A 22,307-nucleotide genomic window follows, 5' to 3' on the forward strand; every position below is an offset into this window, starting at 1 on the left:
GCAACATCCACTTCATTTATACAGTCTATGGTTTAGACAGAAAGCATGCGTTACAAACACTCTCTTTGGCTTTTTTAACTTTTGGGTCGTTTTGGGACTGATTGGTGGGATTGCTGTGGACGAAGTACACACGGAGATACACTGGTAAGAGCAGATGAGGTTTAACCACGTATCCAGCTAATTTAAATAGCTCCCGTTACTGTATTGTGTGAACAGTTCACTTCATTTAATATTGTATGGGACGTTTTCTTTTGCGGGGTGCAAATGTTCCTGGTGAAAGTCCTGTGTTTGTTTGACCCAAACACCACCCCAACCTTCCTCCTTATGTGGAACTTGTCTCTCTTATTCTTTGTCACCTGAATTCCTGCTTTGCTGCCGTAATAATTACTACGACCACTAGAGGGTGCCGCCATATTTGCAAACAAAAATATGAGTCTTAATTGCTGCATAAACAAAGAACTTATATGTGGGAGTTTTTCAGGGGAGGACAGTCTTCCCATAGTTCTCCCACTTTGGTGTAGAGATATTCCAATACATATACTAGTATCAGAAAAGCCTCCGATACTGCCTAAAATGCTGGTATTGGAAAGTACTGGAGTTTATGCACTGATCCGATACCACGTAATTTAGCCCCGAAGAAAACTTTAAAGTAGTTTATTATGTTCCTTTTCCGTTATGACTCACTGTCAAACTGGATCATAAAGAAAGTTCTGTGGCGTGTGTTCATTCATATTTCAACAAAGAGTTTAACCTGAGCCAGGCCGTACAACAAAGATAGAAATCATATCATATCCATACAGGGATGGCAGTATACAGCTGTTTAAACATAATAAAATATATGACACACTGTTATCTGATCTGTACTCGGTATCGGCCGCTGCACAAGTTCAGGTAACGGAATCGGTATCTGGAAGGAAAAAATGGTATCGGACTATCTCTAGTTTGGTATGAAAGAACTTTATGGTCTGCACAGAGCTCTGACCTCAACCACATCCAACACCCCAAACCTGATCACCAACATCAGCTGGACCTCACTGATGCTGTGTGTCTGAATGGGAGCACATCTCTAGCCTGGCTCCGCCCTCCTACGTACTTCCGCTCAATTTTCATTTTCCTTCAGTACGTCGTCTGGGTTTGCGGTATATTCTTGGGTTTTCTCCGGCCAAAGATTCAGGTCCAATCAGTGAACAGAGGGAGTGGCTAAGAACGATGATGTTGAGGTTGTGCGCTAGATGCGAGCGAAGCCATTCAGTCCGTTGTGGCAACGCTGCCGAATATCCAGAAGTTAAAGCCCGAGCAAGAACAATCTTTGCTGAGTTGTGTTGGTGGCCATGATGTTGTGGCCCTCCTCCCCACGGGGTTCGGGAAAGGTCTTCCAGCTCGCTCCGTTAGTGGTGAAGGAGTTGGCTAAGGCTAACGCTAGCGATGCTAAGCCGACGTCACCACCAAACGTTAGCGATTGGTTATGGCAGATCCAGAGTGGCTCTGGGCAGATCCAATAGTTTTAAACTTCAACAGAGTACCCGCCTTCAAGGAAGTTAACACTTGTCAATGGAGAGTGGCCAGACTCTCTGGACAAATGAAATGGACCAGAGTCTGGTAGGACCAGGCTAGTGGACCAGAGTCTGGTAGGACCAGGCTAGTGGACCAGAGTCTGGTAGGACCAGGCTAATGTACCAGAGTCTGGTAGGACCAGGCTAGTGGACCAGAGTCTGGAAGGACCAGGCTAATGGACCAGAGTCTGATAGGACCAGGCTAGTGGACCAGAGTCTGGTAGGACCAGGCTAATGTACCAGAGTCTGGTAGGACCAGGCTAGTGTACCAGAGTCTGGTAGGACCAGGCTAATGTACCAGAGTCTGGTAGGACCAGGCTAGTGTACCAGAGTCTGGTAGGACCAGGCTAATGGACCAGAGTCTGGTAGGACCAGGCTAGCCCATCCCTGCAGCAGGTTGTAAAATCCGCTGAAAAGCGTGGAACCAGAAGAGTGGAGGCTATTAGAGCAGCATGTTGATCAACAATCACACATATATGTGTAATGTTTGGTTGTGCTATATATATATATATATATATTCAATTTCAAAATACTTCTGTTGGTTTATAAAGCACTGAACGGTTTATGGTCAAAATACATTTCTGATCTGCTGCTACATTATTACCCACCCAGACCTCTCAGGTCATCCGGGAAACGTCTGCTTTCTGTCCCCAGATTTAGAACTAAACATGGAGAAGCTAATGGCACCGGTACCACAATAACCGGTATCTATCAGACCAAATAACAACACGTAATTGGTTGCCTCATTACGGTGCCACTTAAATGTCTGTGCTGCCCTTTGATGCTCCGAAACAGACATTAAAGGCAACAGAAGCATCGCTGCATGTGATGTTAGTTAACACTACATTTGGCAGCAGGTAACGTTAGCCTACCGTTAGCTAGTAGCTGGATTAAACACGGTTAAAATGCTGACAGCTAAATGGTCTAACATGTGACTGTATTTCACTGTAGAGGATTCCAACAGCGGGACATTAAGCAGACTGCAGCTGCCGTTGTCGGAAAAACACACGGTGCATTCACTTGAAACTACTAAGCTTCGTGGTGCATTCAAAGTTATTGTAAAATAAACCCTTTTCCCATCTAGTTGTTTTGTCGTTTTACCAGCAATTTACCGGTGAAGTAAGTTGTTGTTATAAGTTACTGGTATTACATTATTTAAAATCATTTTATTTTGACTACATGGCCTTAGCAATAAACAAGCCGTTCTTTAATGTTGCCAACTGTCGTTTTATGCTCTTCCTTTTTTCTTATTTATCTTCTTTTTTTTAAGTATTGGTGAAGGCACCGTTTAGGCAATGGCGCCATTTTAAAAGTATCGCTTTAGCACCGGTATCGGAAAAAACCCAAACGATACCCAACCCTAGTTTTCATGCCCCACCTAGTATCTGGACAGCGTGGTATCACAGAATTCTGTGAAATGACATGAACTGTTAACAGTGCATTACGTGGTGGTGGCCACCATGGAAAACAATGCCAAAGTAAAGTCAATGAGAAGATGACGTAGCATTAAGAGTAGATTACTACAGTAGCGAGTAGTATGAAAGCCCGAAGATCCACATAGGGATGTTGGCTGGGGGGGTGGATGGATCAAACACAGGACTTTCACCCAGGAGACCGGGGATCGTGTCTCGCGTGTTACATTTCCTAAACCGAACTGTCGCTTTCTTGTTTTACTAAATGCAACCGTCCCATTCTTCTTTTCCTAAACTCAACCATCCCGTTCTTCTTTTCCTAAACTCAACCATCCCGTTCTTCTTTTCCTAAACTCAACGTCCTGTTGTTGTCCCGTTGCTGTTTTCCTAAACCCAACAGTCCTGTTGCCCCACCATGACCGTTTCCTTAACTTAAGGGGCCATGTTCATTTCACGGAATTGTTCCGTGGGCCCATCACGGAATTTTCGGCGATTCCGTGAAACTGCCACAGATTTTGAGTTAAGGGGCCGTGTTCATTTCATGGAATTCTGTGAGATCAGGTTGTATCTGGAATAAACTCCCAGAAAACTGCAGGTCCGCTGCAACTCTCCGTTCTTTGAAATCAAAGACCTTTCTTTTTGATGCTGCCTTTCTTTAATACATACACTCAGTCACCTGACTTGCAGCTCATCCTCTCTAACTGCATACAAAAGAAATCTAAAAGAAAAATAGTACTCAGTTGATATCTAGCTTCCTGACTGGCAACTATTCAAATGACTTACCAGCTGTTTGAACTCCTCTTCGGTTATTATTCAAATCACATGCCTTTTTCTTTAGGTCTTGCTATTTTGTTTCCTTTATTATCATCATTTTATCTATTTTGACCAAATTGAGTTTAAGCCTGTAATTATTTCTGTAATTATTTTTCTTATTCAAATTTTGCCATATTGACTTTATTTCAGGTCCTAGTTTAAATGTATTTGTTCAGTAAATTAGGTTTTAGTAAACTGGTGAGGTTTCGCTAGCCTATAATAAATTTGAGATTTGCTCTGCAAGTCCGTCTGGCCAAGAGCCCATTCAAGCCCATTTCAAATTTTTCCAAATCGAGGCACCAATCACAACCGTTGAGGCGGGCTTGAGACGATAGCTCGACGGGCTCTGCAACATGCTCGCTGGTTGAGATGTTTTTCCGTCGCTCTGCATATGTCATCTCCTTCATCGCTCTGATTGGTTGAAGGTCTATCCAATTGTGCCCAGAGGCATTTGAGCTGCGTTTGTTGGTGACGCCCCTTTGGAAATGGGCTGTGAATGAACCTTCCCCAGACCCACTCTCAGTTACAACTGAGAAGGGTCTGGTGTCAACCAGGCTAAGGTTTTGCTATAAGGTTTCTGACCTCACTAGCACACACTCTCTCTTTCTTTCTACGTGAAAGAGATATGGTGTGATTTATGTTGTATTGTTGTAGTTTTTTTTTTATAAATGTGTGCAAAGAAATAAACTGCACTGTAACTTTTATTCTTGTATTTTATACCTGTCTTACTTTTTTTTTGTGCAAGTGTTTTGAACCGCTCCCTAATGTTTAATGTAAAGCACTTTGAATTGCCTTGTTGCTGAAATGTGCTGTGCTATACAAACAAAGCTGCCTTGCTCAGCCTTTAGGTGTTGTAATTCGTAGTTAGTTTTTTCGGTTCAAAGATCCGTCTTCACTTCATACTGTTGTTACTGATTTCCGACATTTTCCAGAACGTTGGCCACTCAGAAAACAGGCCTAAACTTGTTGGATTACAGCTCCTGGCTCCATGTGTAGGTGGAGAGTGCAACTGTGATAAAGATAGTAAGAGCAAGAGAGCGAGTTTTTCCCACTCGAAAACAAGAGAGAGTCCACATCATGTCTAGTGGCTGCTTGTTGTTCTGCCGTTTGTGTCTCTGTTGCGATAGATTTCTCCCTGCGTGTTTGCTGGAAAGCGAGTGCAAAAAACGGAATGTAGTTATTCATATCTGTGTATACATGACTACATTTCTCACGTTACATGAAAACATCTTATGTCTAAAATGCTATAAATCTGGACAATATTCACTAGTGTGCATGTGAAATAATGTATTCAAGTTGTTCCTGCTAATGTGTCACCCATCTGTACCATCACACAACATCATCAGCAGGCTATTTGACTGAGTTTAAATGTAGACCTCTCCTTAAGGGGAGACACTACAGGCAAAAACATTTTTTTTTTTTTTAAGATTTTGGGCAATTTTGCTTCCATAACATGTCTTCTTTCAGACTATTGGGGGGGAAAAAAACATCCAAAATACACATTTAGGTGTTTATTTAACTACACTTTGACAATTTGTGTCTGTAGATAACTCCCAAATTCACCAAAAGTTAGCAGTAGTGAATGCATTCACTACTAGTGAATGCCTCATTTGCATATTTAAACAGAAAACTATCAGAAAACTTTTAAAACAAAAAACAATTGTCTTAATTTAAGTAGTCCTGCTTCCGGTATTCCGGAATGGGAGAAAAACGTGCTCTGGTTTATTGGCATTTCTTTAAACCAATCACAATCGTGATCGTCCACCAGAGTTTAGAACGCCAACACAAAGGAAGAGGAAGGTAACGGAAAAGACATGCATCCGGCGGAATTTCTTGCAGCACCGGAGCAATCCCGGAAGTGGATTCCTCGATCTTTGTGTTGGCGTTCTAAACTCCAGTGGATTTGTGAGGACTGTGGTTAACTGCTCCTCAGATCTCTGCAGGATAAATCCAGACAGCTAGCTAGACTATCTGTCCAATCTGAGTTTTCTGTTGCACGACTATTTTGCAGCAGCTCGACCAGCTGACTTCTCTGTTGGCTGTTGAAAAAGGAGACGTCTCTTACGTTCAAAAACCAGCCTCTGGAGATGTGAACAGCTGAGTTGCCGCAACACCATCTAAATATGACGCCAAAGGGCTAGACGCAAGTGCAGAGAGTGTCAAAAAGCGACGCCAAGAGTCCCGACCAACTGCGTCTAAATATGACGCTAAAGGAGAGTTTTTGAATCAGAAAAAGATATCAAAAATCTCCTCTGTAAAAACCTTTGCCTCTGATTATGTCAACACAATGAAACAAGACTTTTGAGCCTGGCTTCCAATGTTCACATTTCTGTTATGTGGATATTTAATAAAATAATCCCTCATTTGCTTATTGAAAGAACATTTTCAGAAAACTTGCAATGCAAAACAAATCATTGTCTTGATGTAAGTAATCAACTGGGGAAGTTTCACGATGATTTAAATTAGTTAAAATATGTTTCCCTATTTACCTACAGTGTCTCCCTTTAAATCTACATTTGAAGTGATTTTGAAGAGTACAGCCTCACTGAGGTTGATTGTTTTCTCAAGTTCCTACTTCCAAATGCATGATGCAACAGAGCACATTATTGATCCTGGATCCTGCACGCAAATAGAAATAAAGCTGCACGTAACATCAACACAGAGATGTGAGCTAGATCCAGGCCTAGGCTGCAAATCAACACTGCAGGTTTTACCAAGTCAAATTTAAGTCTTTTTAAAAACCTACATCCCACCCAGAGCGGCAAAAAAAAGTGATGCTAAAGGAGACTTTTTGCGTCAGTAACAAACGCCAAAGGCACCTGACCAAGCGTCGCTTTGTGATCCCCTGGGAGTGAGAATGTGTTGTGATACCATCCTTCCTTTAAAGGTGCACTATGCGTTCCTGCATGGTTTCAGCGCGATTCGATTTTTGTCTCAAATCGTAGGCATCTCTACCGGATCCTCTAGCTGCCTGGCCCCTGAACACACTGAAAAAGCCCGGTCTCGGGAGACAACGCAGGGGTCGTAAACGTCAAACAAACACTAGAGGCACAGGATAGGCACCAAAATACAACAAACCACGTTCCAATCACAGACAAGATGGTTGGGGGAGGGCGTGGGGGTTAGTGACAGTTAGTCATGACAGTTATGGAAACATAGGGGGGAGGGGCGAGCTTGCTCTGTTTTGTTTTGAATTTACTTTGAATGTCAACAGAAGTAACAGCATGCAGGAACGCATAGTGCTCCTTTAACTTCTTTCTAGCTTTAAGACGATCGTTTAAGAAGGATCGTTGTTGTCATTACTCGCTGAACGGAAGAAAATACGATGGCTAGTAATAAGAAGATACGGGCGTTGTCAGCTCTCGGGCTTCTTCTTGTGGAAGAAGCACTGATTCGCTAGTCAAGGGTTAGCGCTCCACCTATCAGATTGGTCATTGAGTCCGACTGCCCACTGGCCGATTCAACAAGTCAAATCGGCCAAAATGAAGGCCGACTGACTACGGCACGGAACACACCGAACAGACTCGAGTCACCGACCTCGCCAGACTGTCCGACGGCCGATAATCGGGTTGGTGTGTCGGGGCCTTTAGGAAAACATTTGGGGCTGAGGCCCCAGAAGCCCCGCCCCCCGCAGCACGGCTGCTGAACGTTCAAACTCTGACTAGTCTCGCATTGCCAGACCATCAGTGTGATTTATGGTACTGTGGAGGCGCCATGCAGAGCTTTCGCCGTAGCCTACGTAAGTGGCCTAAAGTCTATACTTGTGCGTTGGTGTGTGTGTCGATCTCTTTAAGAGAAGAGCAGGGCCGGCATGTGTGTGTGTGCATGGGGAGAGTCGACGAAGATTTACTAATTAGTCTTTTTTTTTTGTGCTTCTTTCATGCTGAATGACATGAAACCTATGAGCACATCTCTGGTAAACACAAGATTTAAAGTGGTCCTTTTGCGTGATTCTTTGTGGAGGAACTCAATTTTACAGATCTGTTGATTAAATCAACTAATCGATAGGTCGACCAAATCAGACAAGTGATAGTCAAATCTGAATTTCTTTAGTCGAAGACAGCCCTACTTTTTTGAGATAGAAATCTGTTTCCAAAAGTCAGTAATTAATCGTGTTAAATAATTGTGATTTATGATTTTTTTTTCCATAATCGAGCAGCTGGAGTTGCAGCTGGAGCTGTTTTCTCAGTGTTGCAAAAGTTGAAGTTTTGCAGCTAACAGGCTGGGTTTTAAATGTGTAAAGAGCTCCGCTCGAGGACAAGACGCCAAGTGACTAAACAGACGCTGTCGAGGTTGGCTGCTCACTTTTGGTTCCCCCTCTAAACGCTGTTTGACTCAAACAAATCTAATATTGGCCAGAAAGACATTTTGCAATCCCTTGTTGCAACTGACCTTGACCATTTTGCACTGTTGCCATGGTAACAAATGAGACCAAGAAAATGTTCTGCTACTGATATTGTTTTGCCTTCCGCTGAAAGCTGAAATCGATGTTCTATAATCGTTTACATGCAAACCGCAGTGAAGAAGAGTGATTGTTTCTCTCCACTCTACCTGAAATGGACTCTGGCTGTTGTAGTTCTTCACTTCTTTGTCGGCTCCACGAACAAGCAGCACTCTGGCACAGTTATCCTAGAGGGGAGAGAGAGAGAGAGAGAGAGAGAAAAGAATATTAAAACAAGGCTGAGAAAATGTCTGAAAAAAACACGGGAAAATACTTTAATTCTCATACTTTGCTGGCCGATTCGCTTCCAGTGACATTAGCAGAATTCCCAAAAAGCAAAAGAAGTCAGAGGAGCAGGAAGGGATCAGTGTGGCTGAACAGTCTAAACATCCCAGCACTGGCACAGGAAAAAGAAGGGAAAGAACAACAGAACAGATCTACTACCTATATCTGGAATGGAGCTTCACGCGCTGTTAAGTGTGTATCTATCGCTCCACTCAAAGAGAAAGAGGGAGTGAGAGAGATAGAGATGGAGAGACATACAGAGAGAGAGAGAGAGAGAGAGAGAGAGAGAGAGAGAGAGAGAGAAGAACAGAGAGATGGAGAGTGCTGAGGGGTTTGAATCTACTGCACAAATCGCCCACAAAGTGCTCAACCACGCATGTACCGTGCACACACACACACAAATATAAATACTTTCTTTTTTAGATCCACAATAAGCTATTGAGAGTTGAGAAGAAGAAAAAAACACTCACACAGATCCTGACACACAACCATAATGTGTACAGTGTTGTCGGCATCACAACTATTTCAGCCATCAGACATTTAACATCAGATTTTTAAGCCAATGCTATGCATGAGCGTGTTATTTTTACCCATGGACGTCTCCATCTCGAGTGTATATAGCGCTCCCACAACATTTTTTTTTTCCCAAAATAAGCTACAGTACATTCATGATGAAGCTTCCAAAATGGAAATGTGTGACAAACATCAGAGCCATGAGGCATTTTAGCTTTCAGGAGATAATTTGAAGCAGAGAACAAGAGGAAATGCATTGTAGTACAACAGAATGTTAGGGCCATTGTAGGAAAAAACAATTATTACGAAGCCGGGAGAGGGAGGGGAATATTCAGAGATTAAAGTCGTACATTTACGGGAAAAAACGTGGATATTTTCTGGGAATAAAGATACTGACGTATAATATGTAGATATTCTCGGAGATTAAAGTCGTACATTTACGTGAAAAAACACGTGTATATATATATATATATATATATATATATATATATATATATATATATATATATATTTACCATATATATTTACCATATATAAATTCCAATATTTATGTCTAAAAATACAGCCTCCTAATACGTCAAAAAATATCGTTAAAGGGGTGGTTCAGAATTTTGGATTTTAGTGGCAGGCTAGCATATGCCATTGACTTGCGCTAGCCTAGCACCAGTGAACTCTGCAACTGGAAGGACTGGATGAAACATGGTGAAAACGGTCTTCACTGATAAATATCACACTGGCTAACTTGGAAATAAGGTCCTATGTCCAAAATTCTGAACCACCCCTATAAGACGCTGACGTCAGCTGCCAATCAAATTAAGCTAATGTGTGTGTGTGTGTGTGTGTGTGTGTGTGTGTGTGTGTGTGTGGATTAAACAGTGTGAATGAACAACGCTAATCGCTGATCAAGTTAAGCTAGTGTTTTGCCCGCCGCTATACTTAGGACTCAAAGTGTCTCTAGTTTCTGTGGAATTATCTACAACCAATACAGCACTACAAAGAAATTAATTTGTAATTAGTTCCTGTTTTTTCTACATCTGTGCAATATTTGCATTTATTTCGGCTCTCGGGGCTTTTACATTGTATTGTTAGCCAGTGGTAAGTACCATTTAATAGATAGTGCTCTGACTCTTTGTAAAAGTTCTCCATAGTTCTTCTTCTTGGTTATATTTGATCCGATCCGAAGACCTGCGAAAACTCCGTAAACTCTACAGCTACGTCATCATGCCAACATACAGCCAATCACGTACTGTGACGTCTAGGGTTGGGTATCGATTGGATTTTTACGATTCCGATGCCGAACCGGTACTTTTAAAACGATTCCGATTCCTAAACCGATTCTTGAAAAACTGAAAAATTACATCAAAGAAAGGCTCTTTTATAGTTTTTTTTAAATTGAAAATTGAACAATATATTAACGTTTTAAAGTACTTAAATATATAAAAAGTAAACCTAAATCATCTAACACACAACTACAATCATTTTAGGCATTTTAAATGCACTAAAATCTAGCTAGCTAACGATAGACTAGCAGAGCAAGTGTAGTATGTTTACTAGTGATCACGTGCAGTGAATGGTTTAATATGCTTTTACGTCTGTTTTGGTGAGCCCAGAGGGAAAATATGGCATTTTAAAAGTAGCCTACATTTACGATAGCTAGCTAACGGTAGACTACAGAGAAAGTGTGATATTTTTACGTAATCTTCGGAGCGACAGAGGGAAAATACTTCAGTCGACACATTAAGTGGAACCGAAATGAGGAACAGAAATTTGCGTTCTAATCCGGTCCGACTCCTACCGGTTGCATAGGAACCGGTTCCATAGTGGAACCAGGTTTCGGTACCCAACCCAAGTGACGTCACCGACAAGCGCAGGGCCCGAGCAGTTCTGACCACCCGAGCACATCCGGTACCTGGACCGGTCTGCGGAACACACTCTGTTCTCAGTGTAGCAGCGCCTCCTTCTGGACCATCCTTTATTAGCAGATACCTTCTCAAACAGGGTAAGGAAATTAACTGTTATTCTTAATAGGTTAATAAACAATATAGCTTACAGATAAGCATTTCTTGTAACTTAATATTACAGTTAGGATACCATAATGTCCATGATGCTGCTGAGGATAATCCAGGATGTTGCCAGTGGAAGAACCGAGTAGGATTCTCAAATATTCTCGCCAGAAGTTTATTAAGTTTGTTATGTTCCTGGATATATCAACCCCCTCTCTTTCACAGAAGCAGCCATCAATATCAGCGTCTTAAATGAGAAGGACTGAGGATATTCTATATTTTTTATCATCAACAAATCGCATGAAAAGAACAAAACCAAAGATAATCTATCTTGTGTGTTTGTGTGTGTGTGTGTGTGTGTGTGTGTGTGTGTGTGTGTATCACAGCCTGATAGGTCTTTATCCACAAGTTTTTAAATTACTTTTCTCAGGGAGAGGGAAGTTTTTTCAAATACAGATGTCACTTTTACAATGGTGGCCTATGAGAAAGTGCTTATTTTGGAGGGATTTTTCATTGTAATGCCACAAGTGGCCACTGGACAAAAATTTGATTAAAGTCGTACATTTACGAGAAAAAATATTGGATTTACTGAGATTAAAGCCATAAATTTACAAAAAAGTAATTTAAATATTCCCTGAGATGAAAGTCGTAAATTTATGAGAAATTAACTTAGTCGAAAGGATTTTAAATCACTTTTCTCAGATAGAGGAAAGTTTTCCAAATATCAAAAGTCCATGGATTTAAAATTCAGAATAGAAAGAGTCATAACCGACCTTGTTTGCAGTTCGAGGTGTCCTGGCAGCAGTTTTATACATTTTACAATGGTGGCCTATGAAAAAAATGCATTTTTGGAGGGGCGGCGCGTTCACGGAAGGCTTGTATCATGTGGATGCGCTGACAGTTTTGTTGTCACTACACAGAATTCCTCATGGGGGAGACATAAACTACGCACTATAGCTTAAAACCATCAAACAATAATTTAGCTGCCCCCCTGCAGCAACACTGAGGACCCCCTAGGGGGTCACGGACCCCCTGTTGAAGATCTCTGCTGTAGAGCACTTGGAAGTGAGCCATGAACCCCTGTTTTCAAGAGGACAGGAGTTCGATTGTTTGGTCCCACCAGAGTTCGAATGAGCTTTCACACCGCCCCAAACGAACCGGACCATCCGAGGAAACGTTCAAGGGATCGGTTAAAACAGACCAGACAGCTCAGGTGTGAAAGCCCCCTTAGATACTTCCAGGTTATTTCACTGTTAGGAACTATCCTAAGCAAAAAAAGACTTCAAATGCAGCCTTGGTGTTTTCATGGGATTTGTTGACAATAATTACACAATAATGTCAGCCTTATCCTTAAAGAATCGATTATGATATTAAAATTGGCACTTTCCCAGCTCTACGCCCTGACACAGAAGCAGCATTTCACGCCTACGACCTGGTGTAACTAAAAAACTGCAGCTGGCGTAAAGGCCATTTCATGAGTTCAAAGCATGTGGCTCCTTAGCTACAGAGAAAGAATTATCTTTCTTAAGTGGAACTAAATGCATGCTTTGATTCAAATAATACACCAGTTGGCTGTTTCTGATTCCCAGCTGTATCGTAGCTGGCCATGCTTGGAGGAACGGCAACGTGAATGTTAAATGGTCTCCAATGACTTGGTGTCCAAACAAGGGTTAGAGGCTACTGCTGACCTTTAGCTTGAGAGCATACGGACATGATTAAGTCAACTGGTCTTTGAGATGGTTCATCTATTCTGTGTACATTCCCTTCAGGGATAAAGCTAGAGTTATTCTATATTTTCAGCCAAATCATCTGATTGGCTGTTGAAGACGAGAGTGAGGAAAACAAACAAACGGCTATGACAGGCACACACAAGGCTCCTTTCATTGTTCATCTCATCTGATCAATTTAATACACAGAGAGCTGTCAAAGCTGGTGTAAAATTATGTTAGAATGTTCCTTCTCAAAAACACAGGTTCGAACTATTTGAATAACTATTTTTGCACATTAGGTCCATAAGATGGCAAACGTAAAACGAGACATACCTACTTGTGTAGGTATATTTATTCCAAGAATAACATGTCTTGTAAAGATTATTTTTTGGGACTTTTCCACCTTTAATGGACAGGACAGCTAGATGAGAAAGGGGGGGAAGACATGCAGGAAATCGTCACAGGTCGGACTCGAACCCTGGGTCAAGGCATAAACCTCTATGTAAATGTGCGCCTGCTCTACCAACTGAGCCAACCCGGCCACAATAACATGTCTTTTAAAAGATCTCTACATACCTACACATTACAAAATAAACTAACGTTAATAAACTAATATCCTATACCATGATATTGAAATTAAAGACCGTAATAGACCTCTCTCTCACTCTCTCTCTGCACCACTCAACAATTAGCCCCCTAGCAAGCAAGCTAGCTTACTAGCCAGCCAGCCAGTCTCTAAATTAGTAAAATGTAACAACTTAATGTTTAATTCACACGCTCTTGTCAAATCGTAGGAAAGGACATTGCTATCGCCAGATGAGTGACAATTTTGTTTGGCTAATTTTCTGAAACCAGTGTATGATGAAGGCATGTTGGGTGGGTGGAATTAGCAAGCTAACGTTAGCTACCAAGCCAGCAGAAGGAAACTCTAAACATTACTCTCAAAAACCTTGAATATGTAATATTATAGGTTCCTTGTCAAACGTGAACAAATGTGCATTTGTTGGGGACTATCTTCTCTGCTTCTCTTCATAGTCATCAGATTCATCTACCAACCCTTATGGAGCTGGCTCAGGTTTGCCTCGGACCAGCTCTTAGTTATGCTGTTATAGGTCTAGACTGCCGGGGGACTTCCTTTGACACACTGAGCTTCTCTCGCCTCTCTCTTTCCATCTGTGTGCATTCATGCCACAGAAATGCTTGTTACTAACTTAGCTCTGGGGAGCTTATTCCCCGGAGTCCTTATGTTTTCTCGCCTCGCAGTTTTCCTTGGATTAGTGTGGCACCTAAATCATGGTTGCAGCTGCCGCAGTGGTCCTGCTTGGTGCCCTGCTACGAACTACTACAACTACTATTTCTATGTCACTGTTCCATTATCTTTATTGTGACTATAATTACCACTCTTCATCAGACCCCCAACCGGCACCATCAGACACCGCCTACCAAGAGCCTGGGTCTGTCCGAGGTTTCTTCCTAAAAGGAGTTTTAACTCGCCACTGTCACACTAAATGCTTGCTCTTGGGGGAATTACTGGAATTGTTGGGTCTGTAAATTATAGAGTGTGGTCTAGACCTACTCTATCTGTGAAGTGTCTTGACATAACTCTTGTTATGATTTGATACTATAAATAAAATTGAATTGAACTATTTTCAGCGGCGGATTAATCCACATTTGGTGCTCTAGTGAGCATTTGTGGCAGCAGGACGGTGTGTGTATGTGGGATTGAGTCAGAATAAACTACAGTGTGTGTGTGTGTGTGTGTGTGTGTGTGTGTGTGTGTGTGTGTGTGTGTGTGTGTGTGTTCATAGTGATGCAGGTGCAGGAACATGTCCGCCATTGTCCAACAGTGTGACTCATTGATGGGTTTTTATGATACATCATGATTTACACACACGATCCTTGTTAGTAGATACATTCATTGTTGGTTTGGGTCTGCACATGGGATTTGTTGACAGTGATTTTAATTTTACCATTTGATGTCCAAGGGTATTTTCACACATCTTCTAAAATTTACCTTTTAAGGGTTATTTGCATATAACTGATCCCTGTGTGTTTCATATCAAAATTTCCAGAACAAACTCAGCTTTCCGTATAGTGACGCCCACATGTTTTCTAGAGCAATGTGTAAAGAGATAATTTGACGCTAAAGCTGAAACGTTGATGTTCGCTTTATGAAAGTCCTCAGATCGCTTGTATGAATTGTTTCGGTGCTTGAAATGAGTTCACCAAAGTCATTAGGTTCACGAAGTACTGTAACATATGATCGAAGTTGTTCTAAAAAATGTCTAAAATTTTGATATATCGCTTTTTGAGTGCTGTCAAACATCGTCTTTTGTCCTCAGAGGATTACATTCAAGTCACGTGGAACCAGACGGCTATTTGGTGGAAGCTAATGGGGCTTCTCAAAACAATAAAAGCATTGCCAACATATTTATACCATTTAAAGCGAACACACTGGCAAAAGTATGTAGGATATAATGGAATATCAGAAAGGATTTTAGGCTATAAAAAGAATTGTTTACCAAGTACTTGGACTAAATACAACATTTTCTTGTACTACTCGATACATGCATGCTTTGTGTCGGAACAATGAAGGAGTTATTTAATCTTATGAAAGGACAATACAAATGTTAGATCTTGGTGAACGCAATTTAAGACTTTCTGAAGATAGACTTTTAAGACACCGCGGGTACCCTGTCTTATGTGTATAACAACTATTCAACATAAATTCACATATCATTCCAGTTAACCATATTTATAATGTTTACTGTCGGTTTACTTGGAGGTATGGTTATTCTTCTGGGGATTCTCCACGCTGCAGGAGACCAGCGTTAGAGCGTCACATATGTGATTATGATAAATAACGTGCAAATAATTTGCCCCATGGGACACGGGGAACAAAGAGCCTGCGAGGTACAAACAGAGCAGAACTGAAAGAGGTGCAGTCAGCGGCAGAAACAGCAGCAAATATACAGGACGTCAGCATAAAGAGTGAAGGTGGCGGAGGAGCACTTAAGGTTCTGTGAGCTCGGTGGTAGCTGTCAGATAACACAGGAAAACATGATGACTGAACGTGTTCAGCCAGAAGTCTATTTCTTAACCTTTCATCCTGGACTATACACACCTACCCATGGCACATACTATATGTTTTTTGCACATTCTGCACTCAATCCATTCAGCCTCTTTTTTTCTTCCTTCTTTGTGGAGTAGTCTGAATGAATCGATCAAACAAAGTGTAAACATGTTGCAATTTAAAGATGAAAGAGATAAAGATTTTTTTTTGTGGGGGGGGGGGTTTATGGCCTTTAATTGATAGGATAGCTAGAAGACAGGAAAGGGGAGGGGGGGGGGCGGACATGCAGCAAAGGATTCTCTCTCTCTCTCTCCCTCTCCCTCTCTCTCTCCCTCTCTCTCTCTTCTCCTCCCTCTCCCTCCCTCTCTCCCTCTCTCTCTCTCTCTCTCTCTCTCTCTCTCTCTCTCTCTCTCTCTCTCTCCTCCCTTGCTACTTATTTGGAATACCGACAGTACAATACTAGGAAAGTGTTTAGTTAGTTATCTATCTATCTATCTATCTATCTATCTATCTATCTATCTATCTAGTTAAAATGTGTCTAAATAATTTTAAAATGGATGGGCCATGTAAGCAGCCAGACACAAAAATAAACAATTCATTCATTCATTCATAAAAAAAAGCATTTTGTAATTGTAAATGTATAGTGTATAGTTTGTTTTTTTAAATCACAATTCAATATGTCTTGATAATATATCGGTATGCTATACTTTTCTGCTGCCTCTTTATAGGCTCCACACAGTAACACAATGTTGGTTCACATTTCTCCCGCTTTTTAAAAAAAAAAGGTTTTGACAGAACAAGCTTAACTATATTAAAATAGTACCAGGTCAATCCAATAGTGGTATGTGCTCTCATTCACATTACAAACACACACACACACACACACACACACACACACACACACACACACACACACACACACACACACACACACACACACACACACACACACACACACACACACACACACACATCTGTTCTTATCAAGTACAGAAACACAGACACCCTCTCCCGGTGCTCACCTGGTTGTATAGGGCACAGATGTGGAGAGCAGCGTTTCCCGAGGCATTCTGGGCGCTCATGTCTGCGCCATAGAACAGCAGATGCTCCAGGTGCTGCACGTGGCCGTGACGGCAAGCCTGCAACACACACACACACACACACACACACACACACACACACACAGTAGTTGTCAGATGAAGCCTTCCACTGCATAGCAGTTGCAGTAACAGGCCTGTACCACTAGATGTCAGTGTGCTGCAGAGGAGATGAGAAGCAGCCATACCCTCAGTTTGACCCAGTCCTCAAACAGATGGGAGGATAGATGAGTGTGTGCAGCGAAAGCTCAAAGAAATGCACAGTTGCATGATTGAATTTGTCAAGGCAGAGTGTAAAAAAAAAACAGTCCAGGCTGAGCAGGAAGCTGTTGCTTTTATCATGGGGGGGCATTTTGAAATGGCCTCTTTACACTAGAGCTGCAAAGACTACTAGAATAACTGATTAGTTGTCAACTATTAAATCAATCGGAAAGCATTTAGATAATCGCTGAATCCTTTGTCATTTTTATGAAAAAAAGTAAAAAGTTCTCTGATGTCAGCTTGTTAAATATGAATATTGTTCTAGTGTCTTCTCTCCTCTGTGACAGTAAACTGAATATCTTTGAGTTGTGGACAAAACAAGACATTTGAGGACGTCTTCTTGGGCTTTTTGGGAAAACACTGAAACACATTTTAGAGACCACATAACTAATCAATTATTTGAGAAAGTAATTGACATATTAATTGACAATTAAAATAATCGTTAGTTGCAGCACTACGACCCAACCTTGAACTCTGAACTATCACCAGCCTGTCTGTTGTTCACTGTCCTGCCTGACAGCTGATTGTTATCAAGTCTGAAGGGGGACAGATGGAGGAAGGCAGAGATTTTGCTACTCGACAGCGAGAGACATATGAGCAATGTGATGAAGCCGATGGGTTTGAACACACGCAAATACACACAACACTGTGTGGAGACGCTCACAGTTTGTCACTGCTGCAGGGTGGCTCTCCTTAAACGGCTTGATCTACCTCAACGGGTAACAGCTGCCGAGGCAGCCGGGGGGGCTGCTGTGTGTGTTTTAGCAATGCTTTCCTCAATACCAGCTGGTCCAGGTAACCAAACAGCCTGTGTGTGTGTGTGTGTGTGTGTGTGTGTGTTTCTGGCGAATCTAGTGATATGTAGGGCTGTCCCGAACACATTTTTTGTGCTTCAAAGCGAATAGTCTCGCATAGCCAGACCTTCCTCCACAGAGCTGCTGAAAAACGTGCTCTGGTTTATTGGCATCTCTTTAAACCAATCACAATTGTCTTTGGCGGTGCTAAGTGCCCGACGGAGCCATGGTGCCTCTGCAAAATAGCCTTGTGAAGGAACTTGTTTTGGTGGAACATGTGTACGTTCAAAAGTAGTTTTAGTCGTGCAACAGAAAACTCAGATTTGACAGATAGTCTAGCTAGCTGTCTGGATTTACCCTGCAGAGATCTGAGGAGCAGTTAACCATAGTCCTCAGAAATCCACCAGAGGTTAGAACGCCAACACAAAGAAAGAGGAAGGTAATGGACATCCGGCCGAAATGAGGGACATCCGGCGGAATTTCCAGAAGCAGCTGTGTCTGTGTGTGTGTGTGTTTGTGTGTGTTTACCTGGTGAACTTCATGCCAGCCGTTCTCGTCCTGGCAGCAGACGGAGGCGTGGTGGTTGAGCAGGAGCTCGCAGCAGCCCGGGTCTCCTCCCACCATCACGCTGTGATACAGAGGAGTCAGACCACGGCTGTCCTTGTAGTCCGGAGAAGCTCCCAACTCCAGCAGGGTCTGTGTGTGTGTGAGTGTGTGAGAGTGAGTGTGTGTGTGTGCGAGAATATGTGTGTTAAGGTGTGTGTGTGTGTGTGTGTGTGTGTGTGTGTGTAAGAGAGAGAGAGGGGGGGGGGTGAAGGGTCAAAAACATATGATCCATGAATTATTAAGCAAGGCGGGTCATCAAATGCATAAAATATCAAAGCTCATCACACTTTTGTTTTAAAGTTTTATAAGCTTTGATATTTTATTGAAGATAAAACAAAAGAAGAAAACTGCAATTATTAAATTGTATGTTCATAGAAGTGCACTGTAGGATTGATTTAAAAGATTAATCTGATATTGCTCGGACGGCATATTAGGGCTGGGAATCACCAGAGGCCCCACGATACCATATTCTCACGATACTTGAGTATCATGTCATGATACAAACATATTGCGATATCCTGTGGTATATTGAAATTTAATACCGTTTTTCCAACTTCAATTTTTGTCCCCAAAGGAAAAACTTCACATCTGGTTTTATCTAAAAGGATACATTTCTCTGTGTTCATCTCACTCAACTGCGCCATCTGGTGGACTGAAAAACCAAATGATGTTATTATTCTAGTACCAAAAAGTTAAATTCTCATGTATGATTTATATAATAAAAGATCGATACTTGGCATCCGTGTATCAATAAAGTTTTGCCAGGGAACATATCGCGATACAATGCTGTATCGGTATAAAGATTTGTGCCTTAATGTGTAATGTTGTAATTTCTTTTTGTTTTATAAAATATATGGCATAGGAAAAAGTACCGTTTAGGAACCGGTATCAAAGTCACGGTATTGGTATAGGTACCGGTATCAACATTTCTTGAACAATACCAAGCCCTCTTGGCATGTGTGTGTGTGTGTGTGTGTGTGTGTGTGTGTGTGTGTGTGTGGTAGAGCGAGTGAGAGAATGACGGGGATCTTTGGAGCGAGTACCGACTCCGGCAGTGGAGACGGAGAAACAAAGTGTCTCCCCTTTGCTTTCCGACCGTGGTCAGAAAATGCATTTAATACATCGGGCACATTCCTTAATAGAATAAGAATGTGCCTGATGTATTAAAGGCATTTTAAAAAAAAATTCTCTTACAGACGAGTGCCTTGGGTTCTTCCCTGACGTCTGTTGGATTTGTCCACGCCCCCTACCAATGAGCACTGTCTTTCGATCACTAACACTGGATCCAAAAAGATCTCCAATCTCTTCCGTTCTTCATTCGTTACATGTAGCAACTTTAAGCAGGTGTGGAGAGAAGAGAACGGAGGAGAGCTCCTGTCTTTACCGTGAGTGAAACGAGGTTCCTGGAGCGCGCGGCTTTGTGGAGGGCAGTCGTGCCATCTTTGGCTCTGAAGTCCAGGTGAGCTCCGCCCGTCTTCAGCACCTTGATCAACTCCACCATGTTGTCCAGGTGAGCTGCCAATGTCAGAGGACTCTCTGGAAAAACAAGTCACACACAGAACATCGTTCGTTAAAGTGACAATCCCGTTCATTTTCTCAGTGAGGATTTTGATTAATAGCCATAATGTCTAAGCCACATGTGTCAAACTCAAGGCCTGAGTGCCAAATTTTGCTTTTGCAAATTTTGATCTGGCCCGCATAATAGTTTCAGTCCACAATAGGCTTTGGCCCGCCTAGTTGTGCGTCAGGAAACTGTTTTTCAAACTGTAATATGCAGCACTTAAAGCAGAATTTGGCAGATTTATAGACTTTGACACTAATACATTCCCACAGAAGCAGAGAGTTTTCATATTCAGGCAGTGAAACAGGTTGTTGTGAGTCGGCTGTGTGGTAGCTGCTTTTGAAAAGTTATTGTTTTGCTTGATTTGCTAAATTCTATGATGGCTGAGGAACTTTTTTAGGGCTTTATGTCGACCAAATGTAAGTGGGAAGGCGATATCAGACATGCAATAAAACATTTGGAAAATGGCGAAAAAGGCAAAAGATACAAGACCGTGTACAGACACCAACATTGACTTAAATGGTTGAAGCTCGCTCTAGCCGTTTGCGGTTTAGCGGGTACGGCAAACATTTCCATGGTAACAGCGAATTGGACCTATCAGAGACATTGCTGTTACGCTTAGGATTGTGGGTAGTGTACGTTTTCTCCATAAGAACGCGGATAAAACATGTTTTTCTTCAAGGTTGATTTCATACAGACTTCTAGCTTCTATAGGAGCAGAAACTTTCGTTTCACAACCACGGAGCTCGTGGTCAGTCTACCTTGGATGGTTTAGACATTATAGCTGATAATCAGAATCCTTATGGAGAAAATTAATGGGATTTTTACTTCCGGAACCACACTGTAGAGCTCTATTGAAATTGGGTATCGAATGACGAGGCATTCTTCGATACTCGATACTTCAGAAGCAATTTGGTCGGTGCCTAAAAAGTATTATCCAGCCCTATTTGTTCAAGGCTTAAAACTGTTTTATATAAGCATTTAATGAAACATCAATGGAGATACTGAATGGGGGGAATCACTTCTGGAACCAGAGCCATTCAAAAAGTGGGCAGTCACTGTTGAGCTCTATTATAGAGCAGGTAAAGAACAAGAAACATACCCAGCAGAACCCAGATGATTAAAACATATCCAGCAGGGTTGCTTCATATAGTTTAAGAAATGTGTTATTTCCCAATAGGAGCTAAAAAAAGCAAATTTTTATTTGTTTCTCACGGGGAATCACAAGCTCATAAACATACTACGACGAGACAGTGATCTGAATCACAGTAACAGCAGTAAACAGACGACTCCAGGGACTGACAAACCAACAGGGAAAAGAAAGAGAAGTGTGCTCACATTTTTCCATTTGTTTAGTTTAAGTTCACACTGAACAATTACAGGTAAAGTACAGTTTTTACCCATCAAAAGGACTTTTTGGGGAATAAATTACCAAAATTGAGGGTCTAGGGATGGCGTCTAGAGGCTGCCGTATGCTAAATTCCAAACTTGTGATTGTGATTTTGTGCTACAGTATATGGAGAACATCGACGTGGGATTGCACTACCTGAATGAATGAGTTTGAGTCTATATAGACAAATCTGACTTCAGTTTTCTGTAGCCTCGGCTCAGCATAGACTTCTGCTATGCTAACCGACTGTAGTTATTTTCAAAAGTAATGTATTGTTGTTGCAAGTATTTACAGTATGCAAAGTCTAGTGAGAAGAGCAAAGGGCCAGATTATATCCAGCTCATGGCCATTTTGTCAAGCTGAATTTCCAAACATGATGACGCACATTTGTCTTTTCTTCTGGTCGGTAATGTAAGCCTAACTCCGGTGTACTGTTGATGGCATGCTTCAAAAACTATTGTCACTCAAATAATTGTCAAAAATCCACCACTTTAAGTTGGATATGTCAATCTGTTTATTCTTACATAGTCTATATCGAAGACGTTGTACTTCCGGGATTGTTCAGCTGCCGCCAGAAATTCCGCCTGAAGTCTCTCATTTCGGCCAGATGTCCGTTACCTTCCTCTTTCTTTGTGTTGGCGTTCTAACCTCCGGTGGATTTCCGAGGACTATGGTTAACTGCTCCTCAGATCTCTGCAGGGTAAATCCAGACAGCTAGCTAGACTATCTGTCCAATCTGAGTTTTCTGTTGCACGACTAAAACTACTTTTGAACGTACACGTTCCACCAAAACAAG

General features: G+C 41.8%; 1 protein-coding gene across 1 annotated transcript in view; it reads right to left on the reverse strand.

Moving 5' to 3' along the window:
* Positions 1-22,307, reverse strand: part of LOC116067198 (SH3 and multiple ankyrin repeat domains protein 2) — a 306,129-nt gene that overhangs the window by 169,551 nt on the left and 114,271 nt on the right. The window contains exons 7-10 of the mRNA XM_031323535.2: positions 19,945-20,096; positions 18,483-18,650; positions 16,825-16,941; positions 8,330-8,407 (exon numbers count right to left, since the gene is read on the reverse strand). Coding sequence (XP_031179395.1) covers positions 8,330-8,407; positions 16,825-16,941; positions 18,483-18,650; positions 19,945-20,096 — 515 coding nt within the window. The remainder of the gene's footprint in view (positions 1-8,329; positions 8,408-16,824; positions 16,942-18,482; positions 18,651-19,944; positions 20,097-22,307) is intronic.

This window comes from Sander lucioperca, chromosome 3 (assembly GCF_008315115.2).
Source record: "Sander lucioperca isolate FBNREF2018 chromosome 3, SLUC_FBN_1.2, whole genome shotgun sequence".
Classification (NCBI taxonomy): domain Eukaryota; kingdom Metazoa; phylum Chordata; class Actinopteri; order Perciformes; family Percidae; genus Sander; species Sander lucioperca.